Here is a 17,097-nt window from a genome sequence, read left to right as displayed (position 1 = left end):
TAATAAAAATTTAAGTTAAAGTCAACACTTAGAGCTTGTTTGGGAGTGATCTTGAGAATTGATTTTTTGACCGTTAGAAGAAAAATGGGGTCCACCCGTGAAAGAAGAATTCAAAAATGACGACTGAAATAGTGAAATAACGGTTAAAAAATTAATTTTTTTGGTGAAAAAATCGGGCCCAAACAGGCCCTTAATTTCAACATCACATTTTATGAAATTCGCGCTCATTTCATTAATTATTATTAAAATTTAGGCTCCGTTTGATTATCATTTTTATCAAAATACATTTATTCACTTTTTTTTAATCGCGCATTCTTTATTAAAATAATATTACATGTAAATTAATTTTTTTCTTATTTTTCATTCACATATTCTCCATTAATCTACAATTCTAAAATTTATTTTCCTATAAAATTGGGAGTCAAACACCCTCTTAATAACAATCTGATTTTTATCTACGAAAGGGGATTAATTAATATAAAAATGACAGTCACAAATGATCTATTTAGCATTTATATCCGCGAAAATGACAGGAGGAGAAATAAAAAAAAGAATAGATATTTTAAAGACAAGACTTTATTGGAAATTCCCTTTTTTGTACCAATTATCTGCATTAAATACTCCTTTACTAACAATTTTGGTAATGTTATCCAATGAGATCGTTACACATTTCAGTTGCAGGAACCGGAAGTATAAACGAAAACACAAGATTGAAGTGTACCCATGTGCAAAAAGAATCCCTTTTAGTTTCGCTAGAATCCGCGCGTGAGATTTGAGAAGGGGATGTGATTTGTCGGATCGATCTACAGGAACCCAAGAGTGGAAAGACACACAGTTTTTACCAATCTGAAGAGAATAGAGAATCCGAGTAGTATATATCATTAATTACAATGCGATTGGATTAACAGGTGGATTGTTTTCAGAAATTGGAAATTGTTGATAATTGAATAAGACTGTTGTGGAAAAAGGGAAAAATCGGAATTGGAGAAGGACTGGGTAGGGGAAGAAGAAATTTGGAAAATGAAGGGCGGGTATGGGGGTTCATCGTACTCCTTTGCAACAAAGAGACGATGGAAAGGTCTGGTCATGGCTGTTCTGGGTCTCGTGTTTCTTTCCATGCTGGTTTCGCTAATTTTCTTGCTCGGACTCCATAATGGTTTTCTCTCATCGGCTGGTAATGCACTTTCCGATTAATTGCTCAGTTCATTTTTTCGATTTTGATAACTGTCTCGTGCTTGTTTTAGATGAGATCTTATATTGAAACTGTGAATCTACTTGTCTGCATTTCATTGCTCTACTGTAGTAGTTCACAATTGGGCAAGGACTCTTAATTTTGCCCAATTCGACGTGCTTATTCTCGTCACATGCCAGATCGATATTGCGGCTAATGTCGTTACTGTAACAAAGTATTTTGATGCCATTTTACTTACAATTTCTTTTGTGAAATCTACACATCTTTAATATTTTTGCGTATTTCTGTTTTCCAGTTAAGATTCCATATGATACAGAGATGACTGCTTCATTAAGCATTTCAATCCAGATCTTCGAAGTTATTATGACGTATTTGATTTTCACAAGATGAATATTAGACATAGAGCGGATTTACAATATGTTCCCATGCCCCTTAAAAACCATAGCCCATCTGTTTGTGTGAGTGCGCATAAGCTACTACTGTGCATTTGCCTGTGTTCTCCACTTCATCATTTCAGCAGGGAATAATATATGTATTGACTTTTTCTCTCAAATTTTTTCAGGATATGCTACTGAGCAACCTAATTCAGCTACAGTAAGGATTTACAGCATTTAACTAAATGATATTAGAGAGGGTTTTTTTAGTTATATTACTTGCATATTGATTCTTTTCTTTCTTTTTGGATGCTTCTTGCTGGAGTCAGAAACATTTAAGAGTTTATGATCAACACAGCAGTGCTGACACCAGAAACCTATCAAAGGTGTGGAACTAAGATTTTGTGATTGGAATAATTTATATCTTTTGGCAATCATTCGAATTCAGAGTGGCAAAGGATGCATACATTCAGATACACCTGCATTATATCCACAAGCATGCATATAGAGTGCAACAGGATCTAATACTTCATTCATATTTGCTTTGTGACAAGCTAGGTTACTTTCTAAATACATCTTATTCTTTTGTTTTCTTTTTGGTCGCTGTTTACAGAGAAACCAGTCAACACACGTGGATGACCTTATAAGAAGATTGGTTCCAACTCGTCCGAAGGTTCATTGCATATGCTTTGATTGTTACTACTCGATGTTTCTGCATTATGAGCGCTTTTATTTTATTTTATTATTATTATTATTATTTTTTTTTTTTGGTTGAATTAACAGTATTTTTGGAATAGTTACTGGTCAATGTCTCATTGATAGTTGTCTCTAATGGAAGCACCATTGTCATCAACTGCCACTGTATTTCTATAACACAAATGGAGATAGAATACCCTTGTAGAGTTGAATCAAACCATTCATATCTGTATGATGCAAAAGGCTATATATGTTGAGGTTAGAACTTTGTTATTAAAGAAAAAGGAAAAACAAACGGAACTATAACGGAAAAGGAAAGCCAACTTGAAAATGTTAACAGTTGTGGCATCTGTATCCACGAGTAACATAACGTTTTAATTACCGCAATAAACTAAGCCTTATTGTCGACAAATTCGGGGTGAGCCACACAAATCACTTTTGCCATTTCCTTCGACCCATCCCTACATTTAATATAAGATCCAATGCAATCAAATTTTTCAGTTACTTCAAGCCATGTTAATTTCGGTTGATCTCTCACTTTTTTATCCCGTTTTACTGGAACTGCACCTTTTCTTATGAATTATAGCTTCCCTATGTAGATACAAGATTTTCCATAACCATACAAGTCATTCTTCCATCAATTCATCATTTGCTACCTCTTCTCCTTAATTCATATCTTACCAATTACAGTATAGCTGCGTATACATTTTGACATCTACATTTCTGCTATGTTCGTTTTATTGGTGTACTGTTCATAATAGACTAATGACATGAAGCTAAATTTGTACATACAAGTGCACCTTATTGGTGCATTTTAAAGAAATTCTTTTGCCAAGCTAACATAGAGTTGACTTGTATATATATAGTGAGGATGGAAAATGGGTAGATTGAGTCAGGCTAATAGGACGAAGAGGCAATCCTAAGTTCTGCCTCAAAGCAAGGAAAGTGGTAATGTGGCAAAATTTTTTACCTTAAGCCACGCCTTGGACGATTATGTATTGAGGTTCACCTTAAATGCCTTTTAATGCTCCATTTTTGAGGCGTTTGGATCACAATATCAGCTGAAGAAAGGGAATTAAAGTACCAAGAAAAGGTTGTACAGCAGAAGATTAGAGATGACCTTGTTTTTGCTGATAGTATACTCTTCAATTGTTTTCTAGACTGTTCCCCTCAAATTTGGAAATTGTAACTTCTTAAGGATTATCGTATACATGCATAGCTGACAACTTGGGCTATTGTACGCTCACTCTGGATTAGGCTTATTTTTTTTTACCTATTTTTGGATGGCAAATAATTGTATTTGTGATTTCATAATTTCTAAGCTGTTTGATTCATTTTATATTTTATTTTATTTTTTCTAAGCATTCACAACTTTGGGTATTGAAAATTAGTGCATGAAAAACAAACATGCTCAGGCCTTCTCACTTGCCTTGTGAAGGGCGTGAAATAAGAATATCTTCCCATCACGATTTGTCTTCTAATGTAGTTAGGACCATCTAATCTAGACCTAGAGACTCTGGAAAAGCAGTTGATGTGAAAGTCCTCTGCAAACATTATGATGGCAGTATAAGACTGTTGAATTTATTAAACCCTAAAAGCTACAGTGTAACTAGGATAGAAGTTAAGAGTCTTTAATCTAGTCTTTGCAATGCTCTTTATGAGGCAAGGCAACCAACTATTTTCCTCCTTTTTACTCCCGAGGGGAAGTAACCATCAGGAGAGGCATTATTATCTCTTTTTTGACGAATTTTCTTTTAACTTTACTTCCCAAACTACGTATTCCTTATGTTTCAAATGAATGTATTGGTTTGACGATGCATATTTATTTAGGTATAAGTCAGACTTTTATTACTTAAAGTTTTCACCCGAGTCACATGATGCATAACTAACTAAGATTTAAATTTCTGTCCGTATCTTCTACCAAATCCAATCTGATGGTTATGTTACCACCATCACTCCAAATGATCATAAGGGATCCCCGAGGTGAAGCCAAAAAAGAAAGAAGAAATTCAATTGATAAGAGAGAAAATGTCTAATTCTGCCATAAATACCTCAGACAACAACAATCACCGGTCAACCTTTCGAATCTATGATGCCATCACCTCAAACACCATATCTTCCTTTTAGCTTCAACTACAATATCTGGGATCACCCATACCCTCCTTTGCTTATTGACAATTTATTTTTCTGAAGTGATCCTGTTGATTACGTGATGCAGGATGCGTATAATTTGTTAAAGAACAATTAGGAACCAGAAGAAAAGGGGATGCAAAGAAGAGAATAATTGAGGGCAAGAGGAAAATTAACCTTTATTAATATCATCTGGTTGTGAATTACAATGAATAGGCCCCTCTATTTATAGAGCTAGAAACTAAAAGAATATCAAATCAAATCAAATTCTACCTAATCTAGAACTTTGTCAAATCAAATCTAAATAATCTACTTTAATCTTATTATAAAATCCTAATTAAAATATATCTCTATCTTTATTCTTGTTATGATCTCCATCATTATGAGGTTGGCCGGAAGTCATTGTGGCTTTCATTCTCTCATTCGTGGTTATCCGGTTTTTGTTAAGGTGATGACTGGCCAGCGGTTTTGGAGTTGCAAATGTAGTGATGAATATTTTTCTTTCTCTTAAATCTAGCAGTAGATATCAGGCAAATAATAGAGTTAGATGCAGAATATTCAAGAAGGTACAGAATCAAGTGGATCCCCTCCTCTTCCTTAACGTATACCTTGTTATGGTTATTGTATTTGGTGTTACTTTGACTATTTGCCTAACAGTTTTAGACTGCTAAAGCCATTAATTCAAATGGAGATAGTGTAACTATAATAAAGAGAATAAACTGTGCCCCATAGTTGTAGCCTATTATCCGTGAATATGGGCAGATCAGCATCATTAAAAGCTGTCTATACATTGTAGCCCATTTGTTTCCTTCAATAATAAATTATTATTCCAGTTGTGGCTTGGGTGTTTGTACAAATTGTTAGGAAAATTTTCCCTTGGTCTTTAATTTGCTCAATTTTCGGTGGTGTGAAACACTTGTTCTACACATGCACATGAATATGGATTGTACCCTTTTCGCATCTTAGAAATACTTGTTAATAGGAAAAGGTAAAAATAAATTGTATGCCTTATTTGGAGTCTTTAAGTGCTTTGACCTAGCGTTGAACTCATCATCGCGTTTTCTACTTAATTGGGTTAGCTAAGTACTACTTTAAGCACATGGATAATCTTACAAGCATAGGGTTTGGCATTGTTTGATTATAAAATTTTCTGCAATCTCATATAACTTTTGTGTATATTTTGGCAGAATGTGGGGGAGAATCCTGTCACAGAAGCTGAGAATGAAACTTATGGTGGGGTACCCATGCTCAATTAACTGCAAAAATTCTCTCACAAATGCTTTGTGTTATAGTACTCTCTAGAAAGTGTAGGACTTGTATGGTTTCTTTCATCAAATTTCTTTTGTTTAAAATGTTAACAGGCCTCCCTACAGCTACTGATTCGCCCAAACTACAGCAGAAAAATGTATGTATTGTCAAATTTTTGCTCAAATTTATACCCTACACTGTCTAAACTTCCAAATTGTTGCCATTGGATTGGCAAGCGTGATTAACTATTAATTATGCTGCAGAATACTGGACTTGCTGTTACAGATGATGCTGGTAAGAATTTTAGAGGTGCTGATGAAAGTGAAAATCTGTGTGAGTTGAAATATGGGAGTTACTGTATATGGCGCCGAGAACATAGGGAAAAAATGAAAGACGCTGTAGTGAAGAAGATGAAGGACTTACTTTATGTCGCTCGTGCTTATTATCCAAGTATTGCAAAGCTTCCAGCATTTGACAAGTTGTCACATGAAATGAAGCAAAATATTCAGGATTTTGAACGTGTTTTTAGTGAAGCTTCGACAGACAAAGATCTTCCTCTTCAGTACGTTCAACTTTCTCCCTTCATCAATTGTAACATATATATGTTTTGTTTCTCTATTATTTAGTTAAATAACAAGGAAAGATGAAACAAGTTCACTCTCTAAGTCATTTGAATAATTGACCAGTCAAGTTCTACTACTAGTGAATCTATTTTTATTGCTTTTTATTGCCTTTTATTCTTTCTTTTAATAACTATCTATGTGCAATATATTTTGGTTTAGCTGTTTGTGAACTGTTGATTGATTTTGCTATGAGATTTCCAATCAAGATGCTATTGCCTATTGGGTGGTTCATTGCTACTTATTGCATGTTTATTGGATTTGACTCAGCTCAGTGAGTCTTTGGCATACAGTTGGGCCATTTACAGGGTTATATGTATTCACTTTGCTCTATTATAACTTAGACACATCAAAGGTTCAAAAGGAGTGGTTCGGTTCTAATATATGAAATTCAAAGGGGTTTTTGAATCATTCTAAGGTCATAGCTGGTGGAGCAGGCTAGTACATGAAATTTAGTACTTGTTTCTGGATTAGTCTAAAATGAGTGTGGTATAATATGCTATTGTTCAGTCTGTGTTCTCATAAGAATATACATACTTTCAAAAAATAAGAATATATATAGGTTGATAATCTCCAACATCTAATTGTATCCCTTGGGAATGAACCCTTGCATGTCCCCATAGTTCATAATTTAATAACTTATTCTCCTGGCCTGTAAAGTCTCTCTTTAAAAATCACACATTATTATGCGCAATGTTTTGACAGTGACTCTTGTGATTTGGTCCTCCGATCTGGATACTTCTCTTAGCCAAGGTCATTGAAGGATTTAGAGAACTCTTTGAGATTCTCTTCTATGTGCATGTCTTTTCATTTCCTGCCCAAGAAATCATGGTTTCTTCCTTTATTTCAACTCATAGCTCTCAAATTAAATTTGTCTCCGAAATTAATGAAATTTGTTCAAATTGTACTAAAATGCCTGGGAGACTAAGCATCTATTTATTGCCTATGCTATCAGAATTGGGAAGAGGCTAACCAAGATGGAGGCAGCAATAGCCAAAGCAAAGTCATGCCCTGTGGACTGTAATAATGTTGATAAGAAATTAAGACAACTGGTTGATCTGACGGAGGATGAAGCTAATTTCCACAGGAAGCAAAGTGCCTTCCTCTACCAACTTGCAGTTCAAACCATGCCAAAGAGTCTCCATTGTCTCTCCATGCGGTTAACTGTAGAGTATTTTAGATCTCCACATGATTTGGAGCAGTCATTGTCTGAGAAAGTTTTAAATCCAGACTTGCACCACTATGTTATATTCTCCAGGAATCTACTTGCTTCATCTGTAGCAATCAACTCGACTGTACAGAATACGGAAGTATGGATTGTGTATCTTCTTCGTTCTTCTTCTTTCTTCTTGAAAGAAAAATCTTTTGGCAGTACCGGAATAAATATCAAATGCATTGATGAGATTACTTTCATTTTTCAGGAAAGTGAGAAACAGGTTTTTCATGTCCTGACAGACAGGGAAAATTACTTTGCTATGAAATTATGGTTTTTCATTAACAAGTATCGGGAAGCCACAGTTCAGGTTTTGAATATTGAAGATCTTAAGTTGAATAATCACTATAAGTTGGCTCCATTGCATCTATCATTGCCTGAAGAATTTCGTGTTTCTTTTCTTAGAGTTGACAAACTCTCTAGTTATCAGATTAGAACTGAGTACCTATCAATATTTTCACATTCCCATTATCTCCTTCCTAAGATATTTCCAACTTTGAAGAAAATTGTGGTTTTGGACGATGACATCCTCACTCAAAGAGACTTATCAGAACTTTGGAGCGTTGACATGGGTGGAAAAGTGATTGGTGCTGTGCAGTTCTGTGCAGTGAAGTTGGGGCAGCTGAAAAATTATTTGCCTAGGTACAGTTTCTCAGAAAATTCTTGTGCTTGGATATCTGGAGTAAACATTATTGATTTATCCAGATGGAGGGAACATAATCTTACTGAAACATTCCAGAGGTTGGTGCAAGAGGTGAGTGATCTTTCTTTCAGTTTACACGTTTCTTTTTCAGGTGACTCTTTATGTGTTTTCAATTTTTGACATATAGCTTATAAAAGAAAAAAGAAATGATAGTTGCTCAGCTGTACAAAGACTGCTAGGTGCTCAAGTAGTTAAATGGACTGCCCATTATAAGTTTCTCATTGTCCCAATTAAAAGTTTCCCGGCTTGAATCCTTACAGCATATATCATGCATAACTTTCCTATATTACAATTTCACAGGGGCTGCAAGATTTCATAAAATATATATAGCTTTTGAATGGAAAGCGCCAAAACCAATTGATATGAATAGAAACAGACAGGAAAAGGGAGGAGAGAGAAGAAAGAACAAAGAAGAAAAGAAAGTAAAGAAACGCAAAACTAAACATGATTCTGGCTTTCAATTTTTTCTTACTAATAGTTCCTGTAGCACAGTAGTGAATAATGACCTTTAATTCTTTATCCTTGTAAACCTGCCTACAGCCTACAATTCTGTATGGTTTGTTGACAAACCTGTAATCTTTGAATGGTTCATAACTTGTCAAGAAACGAATTGAGAATTTTAAAATAATTCAAACTCGCTCTACTGTCATATGTCGAATGGTCCCTGTACTTGCACATAATTTTTTTGATTTAACATTTGATATATCAGGCAGTTTGATTTTACAGACTGTTCCTGCTCGTGTACCTACCCATTTTCTGACCGTTACTTTCTTTTACAATGTGAAGAACAGATGAGCACAGAAGAAGGATTATCTGAAACTACTGCACTAAGTGCAAGTATGCTCACCTTTCGGGGTCTAGTTTATGCTCTTGATGACAGTTGGATGTTATCGATAATGGAAAGAGCGTGGGTCTGGTTTGTCTCAACGCGGAGCATCCAGCTTGCTCTTTGGCCGCACTTCTGAGTTCTCCCTGATGTATGTATTATATACTTAAATAAACGTGCGTGTGCGCGTGCACACCTAACATGGGTGCGGACCCAAATCAACTCCTCAAGCTGAATCCAATGACTTTAAAAATTTTATTCTTGTTAACCTGCTTGAAATCCTGTTTGGCTGTTAACAAACCTGTATATTTTTTTTGAATGCTACATAACTTGTCAAGGATTGAATTGAGAATTTTAAAAAAAATTCATTAACTTGTTCTACTGTCACTTGTTGAATTTGTTTTTGGCGTCTCAGTTGAATGGTCCCTGCACTTGCACATATTTTGATTGACTATCATTTGATATATCAATTTGATATTATAGATGGTTCCTGCTGTTGTCTGCCTACCCATTTTCTGACCATTACTTTGTTATACAATGTGAAGAGCAGATGAGCACAGAAGAAGGATTATCTGAAGCTACTGCACTAAGTGCAAGTATGCTCACCTTTCAAGGTCAAGTTTATGCTCTTGATGACAGTTGGATGTTATCAGGCCTGGGCCTTAATTATGGTCATGAAGACGATGCCCTGAGGACAGCAGCGGTTTTGCATTTCAATGGAAACATGAAACCGTGGCTCGAGCTTGGCATTCCTAAATACAAAAGTTCTTGGAGGAAGTTTCTGAACCTACAAAATCAGTTCTTGAGTGATTGCAATGTAAATCCTTAGATGCCAAATCACCATGTTTCTGAAGTTGCAGCATATGGGATATTCAAAGCAGTGCGCTGATCAAAATATTCTTTGTTCAAGCTGAGGTAATCATGGCAAGTACGAGCCGCAATGAATTTGACATATTTCGAATTCATGGACGATAAAAGAAGAAAAACTATTCTTACTTTCGGCAAGGCCCGAAGCATAGGACGATTCTTGCAGTAGTCAAATTTGCTACGATTGGAAAACGTTTTATGAAGTTAGACATACCTATCTGATGCATTTGGAAAACGCATCTGAGTAAGGAAGACGACGTTCCCTTATGTGCGCTGATCAAAATATTCTTTGTTCAAGCTGAGGTAATCATGGCAAGTACGAGCCGCAATGAATTTGACATATTTCGAATTCATGGACGATAAAAGAAGAAAAACTATTCTTACTTTCGGCAAGGCCCGAAGCATAGGACGATTCTTGCAGTAGTCAAATTTGCTACGATTGGAAAACGTTTTATGAAGTTAGACATACCTATCTGATGCATTTGGAAAACGCATCTGAGTAAGGGTAGAGTTCACTTATACTAAATGGAGAGAAGTAATGACAGTAGATTTTGTAGAAAATATTTTTTTTTTTATGTTTGCTTCTTGAAGGATTAGTTGTCATTTGTGCAACAATAACTTGAGGAGAAAATTTAATTGTTCAGTTCTCATAGTGCTTTTTCTTTTTCTTTTTCTTTTTGTGGTATTGTTCTGTAGCATTTGAGACTTGTATGAGCATAGAGCGATTCCCTGTTCTTCGTATGAGATTTGGAAAACGCATCTGAGTAAGGGTAGAGTTCACTTATACTAAATGGAGAGAAGTAATGACAGTAGATTTTGTAGAAAATATTTTTTTTTTATGTTTGCTTCTTGAAGGATTAGTTGTCATTTGTGCAATAATAACTTGAGGAGAAAATTTAATTGTTCAGTTCTCATAGTGCTTTTTCTTTTTCTTTTTGTGGTATTGTTCTGTAGCATTTGAGACTTGTATGAGCATAGAGCGATTCCCTGTTCTTCGTATGAGATTAAGATCTTGTTTGATGTTGAATATTTTAAGAATCTAGATAAGTGGCATGTATACCCATATCACTCTAATTTAACATCTGCTTGAACACCTGATTTACTTCTAAACAAAAAACTTCTTGAGCACAAAATCTTGTGAAAAGTAATTTTTTTTAAAGAATGTGTGGTTAAAAAGTAAGGAAAGTTACGAGTTCATATTCAAAATTATTTTACTCAAATAATGTTTGGTTGAACATAAATTTGAGAAAAAAATGAATTTTAAAAAATCTCTACCAAACATGGTTAGTTATTCTACGATGTTTTCACATATTATTCACTCAACAACTCACCAACAAATGGCCCATAATCGAATATCTTGGGATTACTATGAGCAAAGGAACTTCTTGTGCAATTATTTGTTTAGTGCGTAGTATCAAATAAGATTGACAAGTTTTCAATTGAAAAATGAAAACAAAAAAGGATAATGGATGAATCTATAAACTAAGAAAGAAGCTATAAATACAAAAGCAACTCGAGACATCCGATATATACACAAGTCAAACTCTGCTAAAATCACTTCCTAACTTTCTAAATGCAAATCACTTCAGCATGAAATCAGAGAAGCTGATCGAGCTATAAGGCTTTTATCTTGTGTAATAGTCGTAATTAACGACGTGACGAGGTGGAGGATCCAAACATCTGGTCAAGGAGGATGACTAAGGCCATGGCAACTGCTAAATCAGATTCAGAATGTACAATGAGACGAAAAACGTCCATTCCGAAAGCAACGCCTCTCACGGCAGCCTCCTTCTGCTTTATCTCAGCCATTAGCCGCCGCTTATCGTCGTACATCGCACAACACCGTTGCGCGTATGATCCTTCGATCTCGTAAAGTACTCTGTTTCTCTTTTCCGATGAGATTGTTTGATTTGTTTCCCTGCAGCTTCCTGAAGTCACGAGAGCTAGGGATTTGCTACGAAGAAAGTTCATCCGTTTCCTCACCGTATACCTAGGGTTTATATCCTTCTCTCCTTCGAACACCAACCAGCTGTCTCCCAAGCTCAATCTCTATCATTTTGCAATAAAAATTCATCAGAAACAAGTCGGAGCGAAATGAAAACGGGACGCGATATGTGTGTAAATAAAGGCTTACCTTGCGGCGGATGGTGAAAAGCGAATTGCCGGAGGCGTCCATGAGAACAATCTCTCCTTTGTTGCCGGCGATGTAATTGTCGACGCGAAAGACGAGGTTTCCATTAGAGTCGAACACCGTGAAACCGTCGCAGTTAAAGAGGAGCGATTTCTTCCAGACGGTGAGCACCACCGAGTTGGCATCGCCATTGCTGCTATTAATAGGTTTTGGCGGCGGCGATAAGGTGGCGCTACTGGTGTTGTTTGGGTATACTTTTGTCATTGAGAAAGTTTAGAATGTTTGCCTTTGCCTAACTTACACCGACTGTTACCAACCAAGCTATATATATATAGAAAGATCCACTTACCAAATTTGTGTTAAGATTAGTGACGTGTTTAATATATTTATTGGTGGATAAACTTACCATGAACGAATTCATCAATAAATTCAAGGTTATGCTATATTTATATTATGGTGTTCATAAGAATATTCATAATGTACAAGTAACGTAACATTATTGAAAAGTTGAAAAACAATTTTTTTCAACCCTTCAATCTTGGAATTTCATATGTACATTATGAACATCCCTATATATATCATAATATACACGTAGAATTATTCATAAATTTATATAACATATCATTGATGTTTAACACACACACACACTCTATATATATATATATATATAGACGTGTGAATATGCTAGTTTGTCGTTTAGGATATCGTAGTCTTGGGAAGAATTTATCAACGGTTTAATTTAAATAAATTAAAATAATTTGGTAAAATAATTATATTTTATCATAGTCAAGCTAAGCCACGGGCTGCTATTTTTCGTACAAAAATATAATAATTTTCTAATATTTAATAATGGGAAATAAAGTTTGTGGTTGAGGGTGAGACACGTGTTGTTTTACTACTCGATATATTTTGAAAAAATATATTTAAAATGTTCAAAATAAAATAATTAGAAATTGAGTGGATCGGACTATAGAGGAGGATAGTGGTGATAAGTACATTTGTGGTATCCTCACCTAATGCCTTGAGTCCCTTTTTCTTTCCTTCCAATTTTTCCAATGAATAATAATAATATAAACCTTCCCACCAACTGCTTTCCATAAAGTAATTTTAATAATATATTTCATAAAATCTATAAATTTACAACCACACATTTTATTAATTTTTTTAAATACATCAAAAATTTAATTTTAGTTCCCACCAAACAAGAGCATAATATTTTTATTCATGCGAGTCGATCAAGTTCCTATTCGACAGAGATTCTTTAAAACTTATTTATTCTTAGCCTCATTTTTAACTATAAATTCTTTTAATAAAATAATTTTGTACATGGGCGGAAAACTTTTCCTTACATTTAACCAAACGATCTCTATAAAAATCACTTTTAACAAAAATTTTCCTAAATTTTTTTACATGAAATGGGTCCAATATGATTTTATGCTGGCGTCAATTATTGTGCTTGGATTGGCCATATCAAGTAAGTTTTTAAATTTATATATTTATTACTATTTAGACTTTGACACATTCAAAGATCTTGAACATTCGAGAACCACTTGATTGTAAATTCGCCTACAGATTTTAAATATTCATTACCAACCTGCCAATCCATAAAAAGTCCTATTGATAAGTTCCTTTCTTGAAAAACATATGTATAATTTGTCAATACAAGAATGATACTCAAATTTTCATAATTAGTTCCACGTAATTAGATATTTAGAATCTGTTTGATTTATCTAAAAATCAGATTTTTATGAATTGTACAATCTAATGGTATTAAAGAAGAAAATTAAAATTTTATCTAGTGCATCTAAATATGCTCGAGAGAAAAAAATATATAAAGGAAGTGCAAGTCGGATTCACTGTCCACAATCGAAAAACACGTGATGTTGAGACCCACCACGTGGCTTTCATATTCTACCACTTGAGAAATAGCACTATACAACTCAATATCGTGCGTGCTTTAGTTGAAGCAAATTACAATCACACCCTTGTCGCAAAATGTAAAAATAATTATACAATTAGTTTCTTTATATTCACTTATAGTTACTATATTAATTCTTGTCGCGAATACGGTTTGATTTGAATTATTTTGACAAACCATTTATACGGTTTAAAATTTTTCTAAATCATACTATTTTTCTAGTTTTGTTTGGTTTCAAACATTGACTTACCAACCGAAGTAAAACTAACATATATTTCAAAGGAGTTGAAACATAGATAGAAGAATTGTATAAGCACCTTTCATCCTATTTCTTCCATAAATGAATGCTTGAGCAATAGGGTTTGATGTCAACCTTATGGCAAAATAACATAATAGTTACAATTAAAGATAGTGATTGAGGTAATATAAAGTGATCAACTTGTTCTTGCTTGAAAAGATAAAGCTCAAGAGTGCAACATCTTGAACTAAGCATAATATATAAATAAAAAACATCTTATCTCAACCTCTCAATTTTGGTGACTCTTGGGTTTGATCTAATTAGGACGGATTTGTAGGTTTTATTGGAATGGGTTTTGGGTTTGGTTGGGTTGGGTTGGGTTGGGTTGGGTATAGTTTAATTTATTTTAACTTTTATTCTTGTTTCTTCTAATAAAATATGAATTTTGCTAGTTGTACAATCAGGGTTGACAAATTTCTCACAGGAGGGGGCCCAATCGTGGACGCCCTCCCACGTGTGTGGTTGTCAACTACGATTGTACATGTAGCAAAATCCATAAAATACATGCACTTCCAGGCTTTAGACTCTCAACATTTTCTTCTTCTTCTTCTTTTTTCTTGAAAAAAAAATGATTTGGTAAATTATCTGGCGATTTCTAACGATTTTATCAATTGAAATATAAAGTGAACTATTTTGAACCAATACCATTTGATTTTAAAGTTAAACTACAATGCAAACTGGTCAACGTAGACCCAATTCAATAGTTTTGGATCGATTTCGTGGCTTGATGATTTGTTTGTTCTTATCTCTGTGGATCAAATGTTAAGAAGCCATATGGGTGAAGATTGTATGATTCTAGTTGTTAGTTCCAAATTTAACATGACAACTTGGTGAGAGGATAGTGTTGAGCTCTCTCTCAAAGCCTGAGGCTCATGTAATTTTTCATTTACATCCATAGCATGCTCACACTGAGTTGATTGTATTTTGGTTTTAATTTCGTCACATGCTCGTGGCGATTTAATTGAATGAAAGTTGTTTTGCTTGAACAAAAATATATAATATCTCTCTCTAAATCTATTTATTTCAAATATGCATGTTTGGCAATAGGGAAGATCTATTTATTTAACGGGACATTGTTAATCACTTCAAGTGTCATCGGAATAACTTTTTAGGAGTTCATGGCAGTCCGTCAATCGAGACAAATTCATCATCCTTCATCAACTAAGGAAATGAGAATAAGATAAAAGAAAAAATTCAGGATAATATGCAATTGTATGTGTCTTTGGGACTACACGATAGGCTAGAAAAGCACCATCGTCATGGAGTACATCAAGCATCGAGGTAATGTGTAAAATAGTCAAGAACTATGAATTTGGGGAGAAGATGACTCCATTCTGCCCGAGGCATGACTACACCGGAGTTGCATTGAGATGTGTCCAAAGGAAGTTCGATAACATGGGAAATTTTTAGTCAGTTTAGGTAATTCGTTTACTTGGTTTGAACCGACTAGAGAGTATGATTCAAATGACAAGCCCTATAAGCACATCATGCAATGTAAATGTTTCGGACTAGGCTAAGATCTCATAAGATAAAGCATTATACTCTCAAATTTTCTTCTATTCCTCCTATTTTGAAATGAAGTAAATTATTTCTTTCTCGATCTTTAGCTGGAGGTCAAGCCTAACTTCCTCTTAGGTGTACATATAATATATTCTTTATAAATAAAACTCACCACCTCATTTGGTTTAAAGGGAACGAAAAAATAATAAATAAATAAAAACTAAATGTACTACTGGACTTGCTAGGCCCACGCCATGTTGGACCCCATCCACATAACTCGATCCATTTAACATTTGAGCCCACCAACCACGAAAGCCTTTATTGTAATACAAAAACACAGAAACCAACTTGGAATTCATAAACAAGAAAACACAAAATTTATTTCTCTTTAATTGGTGAAGAACAACATAAAAAGTAAAAACAGAAAGAAATATAATTTGCCCGACTCTTGCGTTGTTCTCATTAAAATAGGAATTAAATATTTATTATTTGTATTTTAGATATAATAATATTATTCATTACGAGTGTTTTATTATATCCTATACAGAACAGGATTATTTAACCAATTTATTTCGATTTTTAAGATAGTCATTGACTATCCTATGGTGAGATTTAAGGATTGTTAGAAGTTTCACCTGGTAATTGGTATGAATATTTTTTGAGTTTTGCTTGGTGTACATAATTTTTTTTACATCAAGGTGTCCACACTCACATGGAGTGGGGCCCGTTCAAATATTTTTTTTCCAGTGAGTTCCATCCCATGTGAGTGTATGGATACCTTAATTTACAAAAAATTATGTACAACTAGTGTTATCCATATTTTTTTATATTTGCTTATTAGGGGTTTGTGATAGATTTTATATGATTGTAACTAATTTTTATATGGTAAAATATCTATTTTTTAAAGGTCTGTAAATTTTTTTCTTTCTTTTTTTCGATTTTAAAGCGTTCCACGTAAATTATTGTGTTCGTGTTATTGTTTTTGTTCTCAAAACTAATCCAAATTTCCAACATATTCTACTCATTGTTTAGACATCTTAATAACTCTTTGAATTAAATGTATTCTTCAATTATATATTCCTTATTTTATATATAATTCTATCTTATCACCCTTTTTATTTGATATGCTGTTTTGATCATTATATAAGTTTATTGTAGTGCATTACAAGTATTTATCCCATTTCGCCTCACCTTATATACACTTAGGGGCGAATGGAGGGAAAAAGGTCTGGGCTTTAGCCAAGCCCAGCCTCCCCAAGCCCAAAATTTCATTATAAGGCTGTTGAAGAAGGCTGTTAATAAGAAAATCCTACTCAGTACTTTTCTTAATTGAGGTTTTCTTCTTCTTTTGATAAAATAATATCCTTTTTTTTTTTTTTTT

General features: G+C 34.1%; 2 protein-coding genes across 6 annotated transcripts; one reads left to right on the top strand and one right to left on the bottom strand.

Moving 5' to 3' along the window:
- The first annotated feature begins 755 nt into the window (after positions 1-755).
- On the top strand, positions 756-10,517 carry LOC111376532 (probable galacturonosyltransferase 7). 5 transcript variants are annotated; one of them, XM_022999492.1, is made up of 11 exons: positions 756-1,174; positions 1,755-1,786; positions 1,896-1,952; positions 2,180-2,239; positions 5,580-5,625; positions 5,754-5,797; positions 5,904-6,202; positions 7,216-7,570; positions 7,682-8,227; positions 9,553-9,882; positions 10,118-10,517. In XM_022999492.1, the coding sequence occupies exons 1-10, from the start codon at positions 1,021-1,023 to the stop codon at positions 9,829-9,831; spliced, it is 1,872 nt and encodes a 623-aa protein (XP_022855260.1). In that variant the 5' UTR covers positions 756-1,020; the 3' UTR covers positions 9,832-9,882; positions 10,118-10,517. The 5 variants fall into 5 exon arrangements, with proteins under 5 accessions (XP_022855260.1, XP_022855263.1, XP_022855262.1 ...); XM_022999495.1 differs by having other exon boundaries at positions 9,548-9,882; XM_022999493.1 differs by having other exon boundaries at positions 1,022-1,174; positions 1,892-1,952.
- Positions 10,518-11,283: 766 nt separating this feature from the next.
- Positions 11,284-12,328, bottom strand: LOC111376531 (protein LURP-one-related 8-like). Its single transcript, XM_022999491.1, has 2 exons — positions 12,004-12,328; positions 11,284-11,918 (listed from the first exon to the last, which is right to left on the bottom strand). The coding sequence occupies exons 1-2, from the start codon at positions 12,262-12,264 to the stop codon at positions 11,517-11,519; spliced, it is 663 nt and encodes a 220-aa protein (XP_022855259.1). The 5' UTR covers positions 12,265-12,328; the 3' UTR covers positions 11,284-11,516.
- Positions 12,329-17,097: the final 4,769 nt, after the last annotated feature.

This window comes from Olea europaea, unplaced genomic scaffold (genome assembly GCF_002742605.1).
Source record: "Olea europaea var. sylvestris unplaced genomic scaffold, O_europaea_v1 scaffold1515, whole genome shotgun sequence".
In the NCBI taxonomy this organism is placed as follows: domain Eukaryota; kingdom Viridiplantae; phylum Streptophyta; class Magnoliopsida; order Lamiales; family Oleaceae; genus Olea; species Olea europaea.
Note: the sequence above shows the minus strand (reverse complement) of the source record. Positions and strands in the feature narration are given on the sequence as shown.